Source organism: Larimichthys crocea, chromosome XI (assembly GCF_000972845.2).
Source record: "Larimichthys crocea isolate SSNF chromosome XI, L_crocea_2.0, whole genome shotgun sequence".
In the NCBI taxonomy this organism is placed as follows: Eukaryota; Metazoa; Chordata; class Actinopteri; family Sciaenidae; genus Larimichthys; species Larimichthys crocea.
This window is the reverse complement of record NC_040021.1, coordinates 18,504,089-18,516,513: the sequence shown is the minus strand read 5'-3', so window position 1 is coordinate 18,516,513 and position 12,425 is coordinate 18,504,089. Positions and strand designations below refer to the sequence as shown.

Sequence of the window (12,425 nt, the reverse complement as noted above, 5' to 3'; positions counted from 1 at the left end):
TGTTACGTGTTAATTCCTGAATTACATTCAAACTACACTAAACTTAAATTTTAGGGGAGGATCAAACATCAAACAGATAAATACATATTGCAGTTAACTATTTTTATACAACAACTCATTTAAAAAACTAGACATTAAAGTTATGAGAAAACTTGCTTTGTTCTACCTCGGGTAGAGATATCTTAACTGTCAGTCGTCATAGTTCCTCTACTGATAGGAAAAAAAAACATGAATAAGCATTACCTGTCAAAATATGTATTATGTTTTATATATTCCAACAAATATACAGTATGTCTCCATATACTATATACTCATATCACAGAAGCTCCAGAAGATGGAACGTTTGCACAACTTTCGAAACCATAAAAAACATCTTGTGCACCTATGTTTTATACGAGGTTGGCTGTGGCTCAGGAGGTAGAGCAGGTCATCCACTAATCAGATGATTGGCACTTCGATCCCCGGCTCCTCCAGTCTGCATGTCAAAGTGTCCTTGGGCGAGATACTGAACCCCAAATTGTTCCTGAAGGCTGCTAAGCCATTGTGTTAACAAAGGTTTTATTAATACAAATACAAAATATTGAGTTCCTTATGGCTGTGTACAGCCATATTTGTGGAAAAGTTCAATAAATACACAAGAATATTTTCCATAGGAATGCTTATTATTTATTATATAACTGAGTTCTGACCAAATCATTTAAGTAATAACGAGAGTTCTACCATGAAGGCTGGTAAAGATCACAACAGCACTGGAATTTACAGTATAACCACATGTATCAGTTTGCTCTACATATATTGTTACATTAATGTTACATTAATCCTGTACATGTCTGTTTCTGTAACGCTTATGTTACACATTCTTAAAACTGCACATTATACTCGCTGCACATTATAGTCACTGCACATTATACTCTAGTACTTTCTGTAAATATGTACACTTGTGTTTCCCTCCTTTGTTTCTATTTTTCGCTGCTGTAATAAGTGAATTTCCCCGTTGTGGGATCAATAAAGTATTATCTTATCTTATCTTATCTTATCTTATCTTATCTTATCACAGTCATCGTCTGTCTTAGATTGTAACAACGTTTATACTGCATAGATGAACAGTGTTTAAAAACACTAAAGAATGAACCATTGACTGAATGCTGGTACTGCTGAATATGAAAAATAAGCCTAACTATCAATCAATACACAACCATTAATCAAACCAATAACTAGCAGTCAACGTCAGACAACCTTATCATATTTAACAGTTACCCACTGTCTCAAAGCTAAACTGTGTTTCTGTATGAACTTTTTGGATTTTTGGTTGTTATCAGGCTTTACTTCTTCCTGTTTGGTGCTGGAGAGAGTGCACCTACCTTCTGACATTAAACATAAACACCAAGATGAGAACAAAGACAGATTTTTATTTCACTGGCTGCACAATAACCGATACATTTACATAATACAAAGTAGCTGGACTGCAGTAACATGTAGACCTCCACAAAGTGTATGTGATATTTTATTTGGGGATCTAAAACAGGCACAGTGCCAGAGAACTTTAAGCTTGCATCTGTCTTGTCTAGTTTCTTTTCAATGAATACAATACAAAATGAACACTGGTGATTTGCTTGGCATTAGAACAGTTCAGCAATGTATTTTCAGCACAGGCATCATTTACATTTACATTTAGTCATTTAGCTGACACGCTTATTCAAAGCGACTTACAGGGAGCAATTTCGACATGCAGACTGGAGGAGCCCGCGATCGAACCACCGATCATCTATCTCAACACTGTGGTGGCCAGGGTTGAAGAGACCTGTTGCTGCCTTCCTAGACATAAGACACACTAACATTGGTAAAGACATTCTCTTTGACTAATCCTGGGCGTGTAGTATTTGTGGCGTTATCTTGGGGTTTAAAGTCTGACCACCCAGATGAGTTGAGCAGAATGTGAGACCATAAGATCAAGGACTTCTGATCATGATACTTTGAGAGTGTCTCTAATTCTCCTTGGCCAAGCATCAATAAACATTACAGCATAAGACATCAGAGGCTCCTGAACACTTTCTTCCCTATTGACCTCACCACTGACCTTTGACTTCAGCAATTTCTCCACAACACAATATGTGTAAGATGTAATTAGAAAATTACCTGTTTTATCAGTAGACCTTCACCCTAATCATCTCAATAAAATGACACAACACAATCAATCAAACAACAATCATTAATTTCACTAAGGAAAATAAAAATTCATCATTACTGTGTTGAAAACACACTTTGAACACTGGCCCGATAGAAAAATCACAGCATTATAACAAGCTTAATTTCAGTAGAGATGCGCAGCCCTACACCTTCATTTATATAATACACTTTTATTGATTTATTTATTTATTTTTAATTAAAATTAAATTTGACCTGCTGACTTTCTTAAACAGCAGCATTTATGTTCTGAGATAAGAACTAAGATGATAGTCCTTGATTTACTTTGGAGACTTAAATCTGACCTGGCAGCCATTCTTCAGTCTAAGGCTCAGCAAGTGTAAGGCACAAAGTGTGTTAAACTGATTTATAGACTTATGGCCTATGATTGATTGACATATTTTTTTCTTTGTTTGGTCCCCGGCTTGAAAGGTTTTGGACATTACCACCACCAGCAGCACCACCTGCAATCTGATTGGCCAACTAGACCTCTACTTGCAAACCTTCCCATCACTAGAAATATTACTCTGCTATTTCCATGGTAACATTATAACTGCCAGAACTGAAGCAAAAAACAATTGGATTCAATAAGGTCGAATGGGAAAGATTCTTTGTTCTTTTTTTCATGGGTAAAACTGCTATGATATCTTATAGACCAGCAAATTATCCAACAAATTGTCATTAAAATATATGCAGCTTGTAATTTGTGAAAAAAAGAGTGGAGAATGGTGTCTTTGAAGCATTTTTATTCATGAAAATAAATCAGGAACCATAGACCTATGACCTGTTATGATAATTAAATCAGCCATTTCCATGATAATATTATAGCTGCTAGAGCTGAAGCACAAACATTTGATTATATATACACAATATTCATATAAGCGCAAACTGCTGACTCATAACAAAGTGACTTATAATCAACATTTAATGTCATGATAGTGATTTGTGTGTGTGGTAAATAACAGTGTAAAAAAGTTCATTATGTATTTTGGCTTTGATTCACCCTTTATTTAATTGTAGTGCCCAATTCTTGTACCACATTATTCTCTCATTTATTTCAAGGGTAAATGATGAAGCCAAAATACATGATAAGCGTTTTACAGTGCTTTACAGATTACTTTATTTTATGATTAAGACCTTTAAGTTTTACAATGACCTAAGTCAAAGTGACCAGAGCTTCAGTCACAGTATGTAGAGGTGACCTACAGAATGTAGAAATCATCCTTTGCTTGATATTTCCTAGAAGGTTGATGACAATTTTTCCTGCTACTAACCACAGACGAAGTAGAATATGTATTACAGTACTGCTACACAAAATGGACAATTTTCAGACAATTTAAAGCTGGATGCAATTCTGTACATGTTTAAACAATGTTAAACCTTCAGCAATGTGAGAAGTGATCTCTCTATTCACAGTCCTTCAACAAAGTGTAACACTCTCAGCTGAATTGTGGTTGAGTTTACTCAGAGAGTGTATCTCTAGGGGAATTGAGCCACTGTTCCTTCTTTTCTTCGCCTTCATTTTTGAGATCATCAGGTGAAACATCTCCACGATGTTAAGGGTCGCAGAAGGATGGACATTGCCAGCATAAAGATAATAAAGATGGTTTTCTCTGTGGGACGACTTATGTAGCAGTTTACTTGTGGACAAGGGTATTCGTTGAATATAATCTTAACAGGCATCGTGATGAAGCCATAGAGGTAGTACTGGCCTACAATGAATGCCACTTCAAACAGGATCTTGAACAGCAGCTGCATCATGTAACTGGCCAGCAGGGCTCCCTTGAGCTGTACTTTTCCTTTTTCATCTGAGTATTTTGGAGCTTTAGCCATCCCGTTCTTACCAAGTTTCTGCTCCACACGTCTCCTCAGCTTGTTTCTCTTGCGAATCACCATCAGGACGTGGCCCAAATACATAAGTGTCGGTGTGGAGACAAAGAGGATCTGGAGGACCCAATCGGGTGTGAGACATGGGGAAGGATTTGTCGTAGCAGGCGTTTTTGCAGCCAACGGTTTTGGTGTTACACTCCATGTTTGAGTGTTCATCTCCCCAAATTTTATCTACACCAGCAGCCAGGATGAAGATCCTGAAAAGGAAAAGAACAGACATCCAGACCTTCCCCACTACAGTGGAGTGTGACTGCACTTTGTCCAACAAAGCAGACAGGACGGACCACTCCCCCATGATGACAGCCTTCAAGAAAGAAGACAAAGAAAGCAAAGATGAATACACAGATGACCCAGGACATAGCAGATTTCTTATCAGTAAAGTCTGTGTGAGGCAACCTTACTTGTGTATCATGTTTTACACAGGAAAACTGAAAGTGGGCATTGAGACATTGAATGCAATGAGCAGGCAGATTTATGTAACATGCTACGCTACACTGCTATTCCATCACGAAAGATCAGAAAGTTAGAGTCCTTAGAAAGTAAGTGAAAGTGTCAGAGTTGTTCATTGTTATTCTGGCAGAGGCCTTATGCATAAAAATCATGGCTACATCTCCTGGATGGCTACGCCTAGATCAGGTATTGTTGTTGTGACTGGACAGGGGTAATGTGGTCACAAGTGCGGGTGAGTGTGAGCAGCACAGTTTTGGATGTACTGGAGGTTATATCAATTGTGTGTCAAAGGGATGTTGCAGTAGTTGATTCTGGAGGTGTGAAGGTGCGAATGAGGGTTTCTGCAGCAGAGAAGGAGAGTTATCTCGGGCTATGTCTCAGAGTGGCCAAACACCTGGGAAGGTCTATTACTATTAATTAACTAACTAATTAGTTAATTAAGTTTAAAATTTAATTTTAGTTCAGAAGCAGCCATCCATTCTTCATGCCTGTCATGGCCTTCCTCCACAGTCACCTGACCTTAACCCCACTGAACTTTAGACTTAGAAAGCTGAGCATTCTTGTACATCACAAGAGGCTCTTGGGGACATTGACCGCCAATCTACAGAGCTTCACAGAGGGCCATTGGTAGAAAAATGCTTGACGTGGAATCATGTATGACGATTAACAAATCTGTAATTAATTAAATGATCACTAAGTTACTGCCATGGCCTTAATCCAGCCTATGGCAGAAGACTTTCAGAATAGTCACATGCTTGCTTCCAACCCACTGACCAAGGGCCTATTTTCTTGTTTCAGTATGAGGAACTGTTGCTGTAGCTAATTTTAGGAACATTATGGAACGATAAGACTTAAGAAGTCCATGAGGTAAAACACAATGAAAGTATTATGAAACATGATGTAATTTAGATTGACCGGATGATAAAAGTGATCGAAGAGCTGAAGTGATATACTATATGCTGCTGCTTTTCTAGTCTTAAAAATCAAAGAAGCAGCACTTCTAAAGTGTTGTGTAGCTGTCAGAATTACCCCAGTACAGACTTCCAGTTTGCTAACTAAAGAGAAACAAATCAGGACCAGTCAGATAAATTGTATGTATAAATGTATTTTTCCATAATGCATTTTGCCACTATATTGTTTTACTCTATATTCAAATTTGAACGATTGGCTAACACTAATGCCAATATTACTGGATCTAGCTGTCTATAAATAGATTTTAAATAGTATCAGAAATCAGATTTAGATCATGTTTGGACACTAAACTTCCAGTTCAAAACATTTTTCTCATGTGTGCTAATTTACATTTTAGAACAATACATTTAGCTATTAATCAAACTTCCATTTCTGATGCCTGTGAAATGCAGTCAACTAATTAAATACACCATCATGGTATTCATAAGATTAACCAATTCCATTAATAATAATAATAATAATTGTTATTGTATTTGTACAGTGTTAACTCTTATTACAGTGAGAAACGTTCCTACCTCAGTGATGACCACTGACTTGCTCAGTTAGTCCTCGAACTGCGACTAGGATTCTTTCACTTCCTCTTATAATTTGGGCCAAGACTGCAGAATCATCAGGTTCCTCCCAGGTCTGACTGACCCACCCAAACTTCCAAAAAAACATGACAGTCTGTCATGCAGCAATATTGCGACATGATAGCTTAGTTATTCATTCCTGACAATATCTGACAACAGATCAGCTGTTCTAAAATGGATGAATAACTTTCACTCCTACATTTTTTTTAAACTCCTACTCAGGGAACCGTGTGCGACGTGCTGAAGTTGAAGCTGCTCTTAAAGTCTAAAGTTAGATTCATCAGCAAGATACTGAACCCCACATTGCTCCTGAAGGCTGTGCCATCGGTGTGTGAATGTGTATGAATGGTTAGTTCCTCAAACTGATGAGCAGTTGGCACCTTGCATGGCAGCTAATGCCATCAGTGAATTAATGTGTGTGAATGTGTGAATGAGATATGTCCTGTAAAGCGTTTTGAGTGGTCAGAAGACTAGAAAGGTGATATATAAGTACAGTCCATTTACCATTTAATTGTTTTGTACAATGCTACTAGATCGCATTGTCAGCTGACATTAAAGCAGCTTTAAATGGGCCCTGCCTTTTCTCCAGGTATTCAGCCTCATTTAAGCATTAAATTCAAAGTTAATGAAACAACCACAAAGCAAACCAAGAACCAGGAAGCATTGCACATAGAAACACTTGTACACACTGCCACAGGTGGGATCAATAATAGGAGATTATATAGACTGTTTGAAGCATGGTGTAGACTGTTTGCACTGCATAAATCCATGGCCAGATTTTCAAACTGATACGTCAAGCAAACATAGTCAGAGGTCACAAAGTAAAACCCTATTCCCACAATATGACATGAACATATATCCACTGTCACAGGTTCTGGTTTTAGTTCCACTTTTCTTTGTCTGCTTTGTTTTAGTTTCTGGAACAAAATGTATGCACTGCTCCAGAGGTGATTGTATTGTATAATCATGTTTATCACTGACGTTCCAGGGGCTTTCAGGGTTGCCAGCAGTGCCGTTGATGATGACTTGTCAATGTGTGAAAACACATCTACGACTAGGACGTTCTCTTACAACACAATATCTGAAAATATTTTTATAGGTTATAAAAGGTCGTTTTGACCAATGACTGTTTTTTTTGTTCATCATGGTGACATTAAGATTCTATATTCTGTTCAAGGGACACCTGGCCAAAAAAGGAAAAAGGCTTGAGGTGGGGTTCTGCGCTTCAGCACTGCGCCTCCAGGGTGCTGGGTTCCTTGTGGTTCCTATGTCTCGAAAAGTAGATTGGGAGCCAGATTTCAGCTATCAGGCTCCTCTTCTGTGGAACAAACTACCATTCTGGGTTCAGGAGGCAACACGGTCAACACTTAAGAGTAGACTTAAGACTTTCCTTTTTGATAAAGCCTTAGTTAGGGCTGGCTCAGGTCATCCCTTGTTATGCTGCCATAGGATTAGACTGTCGGAGACTCCCCTCCCATCTCTATCACAGGTTCTCACTGCTACTGTAATCATTTTTCATTCATTGTAATTCATTGTCATTTTGTCAGTCACTGTTTAAAAAATAATTGCAGTCTACTTTTAATCCTCATACTGTAACTATTTATTTATCCCTGTAACATGCATTATGTGCTTTTTATACAACCCATTTGTCCAACAATACTGATGACATGATTTCATATTGTCTCATACAATACATGTGTCCATACACTACCACATTTCACCACAATAAATTTAACACAGATAGGCGGGTGAATACACGTAGCATCTGGGTGTAACGTGTGTTGCATGTCTGGTAAACTATGATTTACAGTCTGAATTAATGATGGTCTTGAACGGGAACTAAGGTGATGGACACATTTACTATCAAAATTATCACGAGTTTGAGTGAAAGGAGAAGCTTTGAGCAACAGGCTGAAATGTGAAATGCCTGAGTCAGTAAGACCAAACCCACAGGCCTCAACAGTATTTAAGTATTGTCCTGTCAGTGGATCACATCTTTTGTCACCTGCGCTCTGGCTTTTCTGTGATGGGCTCATGCCGAGGAATTTCTAATATCTGAAGCCTGACAGGCGAGTACATTTTATATTTTCTGTAACCTTCATATTGTGTCACAGGAGGTATTTCAGCATATTTAAAACAAGTTAGTTATAATTCCAAGTAACCACCTCAGCATATCTTAAGCAGCACTTAAGTTCGTCTATAAAGTGAATTTTGGACTGACTTTAGTATTTGTAAAACGTATTTATCTAATTTATTTGCTACTTATTTGAGTTGAAGTAAAGTAAGCTCTTTAGTAGCCTATCACAGTGAAAGGTAAGGTTTATTACCTATAAATGTTACATCACTGAGCACAGGATTTCTTAATGTCTACACAAACTTTGTTTTTAGCGTCTGCAACGTGCCATCTTTCTCTCCCTCATGTACAAGCAGCAGATTTCGTCCATTTTATGAAAACATTGGCAGATTGCCGTCTGTCTCTGACTAACATCTGCGTGTAAATCACTTGAGCGCTGTTAAAGCTTCTTAACTTCCTCTGCAGTGACCTCTGCATTTCACTTTAACCCAACAATAAACCATGCAGCGGGTTGATGCTGTGCTGTCATACATCTATAGAGCCTTCGGAACTTTTTCATTTGGAAGTTGCCTCTTTAAGAAATGTTTGAATAGGAAGATAAGGATCTTAAATGTTTAAACTCAAATTTGTACATTTTATAATTGTCACATTGTTTTCTGGCCTGTTTACAGCCTATATTGTTTTAAAATTTGCAGTCATGTTTGTTTAATGCAGACACTAAATATTCTCTCATAGTTTAATAAGGTATGCTTAGCAAGAGATTGCAGACACTTAAAATAAAAATATATATAAATTGTAGTCTGATTTATTTTTTCATGTACAACTGTAAGTTTGACATGTGTGTGTTTTGCTCTGTTTTTGTCAGGCCCAGAACAAAGCGGCAGACTCAGTCGCGGAATAGGCAGGTTTCAAAGAAGCTTTATTAGTTCCGAGCAGCTGAACACAGTCTACAAAATTTACAACAAAAATGGCTACTCTAAGCAGCACTCTAACTCTAACTAAATCTCTGCTACACTCTCTAGGAAAAAACGAAAACACTGAACTAGAAAGAAAAACGCTTCACCCAATGGGAAGAAAGTCTAATAAGTTTATCAAACAAAAACACTCTCTCAAATGAGGAGGAAACCGAAACTATCTATATCTTATGGCCTAATCACCTAAACTGGGAACTGAAACAAAATCAATCCCGGAGGATGAAAAAACTTTATCAAAAGGAAAGAAACCAAACAAACAGAAACGATCCCGAAGGATGAAAACAGGCTACAAAAACTCTTTCTAATCTTGAACTAAAGGGCTATGAAACTTACAAAACAAGGACACAAGGAAACGGCTTGGAGGCAATGGAAGGGCTTGGTGCGACGAAACAGGACACGAGACACTTCGCACAGGACAAGGGAAACACAGACTATATATACACCATGAGGGAAATGGGGAACAGGTTGAAACAATCAGGGCGGGGAAGACAATCCGACTGGTGACACATGAGGAAGGGCAAGTGGACCTGAAACGAGAGGAGAGTTAACTTTCAAATAAAAAACAGGAAATGACAAGACATAACAAAAACCCAGCTTGACATCACCACGGTGTGACAGTTTTAGACTTTCATTATCAGCGATGGGTGACTGGTCTTACTTGTCCTCACTACTAGACAAGGTCCAGTCTCACTCCACTGTGGTGGGCAAGATTTGGATGAGTGTCCTTTTCCTGTTCAGGATCTTTGTCCTGGGTGCTGCTGCAGATAAAGTCTGGGGAGACGAGTTGTCTGAGTTCTACTGCGACACCCCATGAACCAGGATGCAACACAGCTCGCTAAAACGCAAAGTTTCCAATTTCATACATTCATTTCTGGGTCCTGCAGATCACCTTTGTGTCCACACCCACTCTGATCTACCTGGGCCATGCTGTCCACATCATTCACAAAGAGAAGAGGATGATGGAGAAACAATACTTTGGGAACTGTACTGAAGAAGCCCAAGTATACTGAATGAGGGAAGGTGAAGATAAAGGGATCCTATTTTGCACTTACATGACTCAGTTGATCTTCAAGATCTTCCTGGAGGTGGGCTTCTGTGTCGGCCAGTTCTTCATCTTTGACACTATATCCACAGAACACGTGATGAGCTGTTATGAGCGTCCTTGTGCCCATATCACCGGTGTCCAGTGTTACATATCCCGTCCCACAGAGAAGGCAATCTTCATCATCTTCATGCTTGTATTTTCATTTTCATTTCAGTGCTTCTCAACATCGTGGAAATAATTTACCTGCTCTGTAACAGGAGGAAAGAGATCAGGAAACGGAATCTAGCTCAGCAGCATGTGCTCAGTTCACAACAGTACTCATCTAACCCAGCCTGGAGGGGAATGAGCCAGTATGGAGGCTTCCCACTGTCACCTCTGCCTGCTCAGGGTCTGACAGACAAACCCATTGACTGTGTCATTAAAGAGAAGGACACTTGATACATGAATTATACTTTATGTTAGCTGGATGTTTGCTCTTGTTATTATTTTGCTTCAGGTACTCTTGAATAATTTTAGATGGTCAATAGCTGGTTTGTGTGAAAGGTTCTTGATTGAACTGTGTGCTGTGCCTCAGAATAATTGATACTAAATAACCAAATAGAATTTGCTTTGTTTTTCTTTATTAGTTTTATTTCCATGATATATACTATACTTATATACTGCAGTCATTGATGAAACACAGCAACCCAGTCTACCAGACATGCTTAACAGGGCTTTACAGTTCCGATGATGAACAATATTTTAGTCATTCTTCACTGAAGGAAATTAATCTATTATTACATGTAAAATGATGTGTCATATTTGTTGTTGTATTGCTGCAATAAATGTTTAAACACTGATCATAAGACATTAACCTACTGATAAAGCAATCAGTTATTTAAATACATTTATTATAGTATTGGTGTCATTAATATGTTGGAAATCATTTATAAATGGAACTGACTTTGATCAAAACAAATCAACCAAACACTTAACTATAACTACCTACTGCAGAGTGACAAAGATCATTACATCATTGCATGAAATGTCAAATGAATTTAATGACTGGTTCTAAACATCTAAAATGTCTTTCTGTTACATAGTTGTTTGAGCATAAATGTTTAGCACTATCAGGGGATAGTCGGCTGAAAAAACATTTCAAAAAAGGTTCATCATTGAACAAGAAGAAAAAAGAAGTAATATACACTATTTCCCATAAAGTTGGAATCATTTTGTTTTCAGATACACATTCCTCTTTTTATTTATATGTATACACATCAGCTTAATTGTGGTTTCATTTTCACTGTGATGTGTTTGGGAAAGATTGATCAATAAAGTTTAGAGAAGATATACTTTTCAAGAACAAATCACACAACACTTATATTCCAACTTTATGGGCAAAAGTGTATATGTAGATGTAAGTGTATATAAAGATATTGCTGTCATAACAAAAATAAACTAGCAGTGATTTACAGTCCATAATGTTCAAGAATTGTCAAGCTTTTGCCAAAAAAGAACCTCAAGATGGCGTCTGCAGTCCATGATTGAGGGCTAACCAGCAACAGATTAAAAGATAGGCTCACAATTTTTTTTGCAATATTGTCTTAAAACAATATTCACAGGCATGTATGTGCATTGAAACTGTTTTGGTCTTTTTCAGCATTTGTCCTGTCCAAGGGGGCTGTGAAAAAATCTTTTCCTGATGAAAGTGTCAAGTGACAATCAAATTTATCAGATTATGTGATTCCAAACTTTGATGTAGGTTAATAGAAAGAGTCTCAGTTAGATGAACCAAGTGGGTATCATCCAGTGATTGTCAAAGAAAATCAGATTCGTACAAATTCCTGTTTTTGTTATTGCTGTGGGTCAGCAAGGAAACACTGTGTAAAGACAAGACAAGATGAATTCATACTAAATAGATGGTAAAATTTGATGATACTTTATTTGTCTACCACAGACTGCTGAAACTTCATATGAGCTTCAGATTCTTCAGAATGCATTCTTACACACAGGGACTGTTTACTGTTTTGCCATAGACATATATACATAGCCGCCATATTGCGTGGCAGATCTGCCCCTAAACTAATAACAGGAAATGGACTGAACTTCATAAAGCGCCTTTCTACAATTCTTTAAGTTAATGCCTCTTATACACCCATTCCCACACAACTATATATCTGGGAAACAGGCACCAAAAAACAAGTATGTAACTTTTAAAGTGATGATTATAAATGTTTACTCCTTATGTAAGCACCCAACCAACGTATGTATTTTTTAATGCTGAG

At 37.7% G+C, this 12,425-nt stretch overlaps 2 protein-coding genes across 2 annotated transcripts; one reads left to right on the top strand and one right to left on the bottom strand.

The window, feature by feature from the left end:
* Window positions 1-2,913: 2,913 nt before the first annotated feature.
* On the bottom strand, window positions 2,914-6,150 carry LOC104939048 (gap junction Cx32.2 protein). Its single transcript, XM_010755522.3, is given in 4 exon segments — window positions 2,914-3,756; window positions 3,759-4,141; window positions 4,143-4,378; window positions 6,012-6,150. Coding segments are annotated over 3 exon segments (762 nt in total). The 5' UTR covers window positions 4,370-4,378; window positions 6,012-6,150; the 3' UTR covers window positions 2,914-3,604.
* A 1,834-nt stretch (window positions 6,151-7,984) lies between these two features.
* On the top strand, window positions 7,985-11,014 carry LOC104939047 (gap junction Cx32.2 protein). The gene is given in 6 exon segments (XM_027284189.1): window positions 7,985-8,137; window positions 9,741-9,924; window positions 9,926-10,083; window positions 10,085-10,149; window positions 10,152-10,363; window positions 10,366-11,014. Coding segments are annotated over 5 exon segments (837 nt in total). The 5' UTR covers window positions 7,985-8,137; window positions 9,741-9,756; the 3' UTR covers window positions 10,600-11,014.
* The last annotated feature ends 1,411 nt before the right edge of the window (window positions 11,015-12,425 follow it).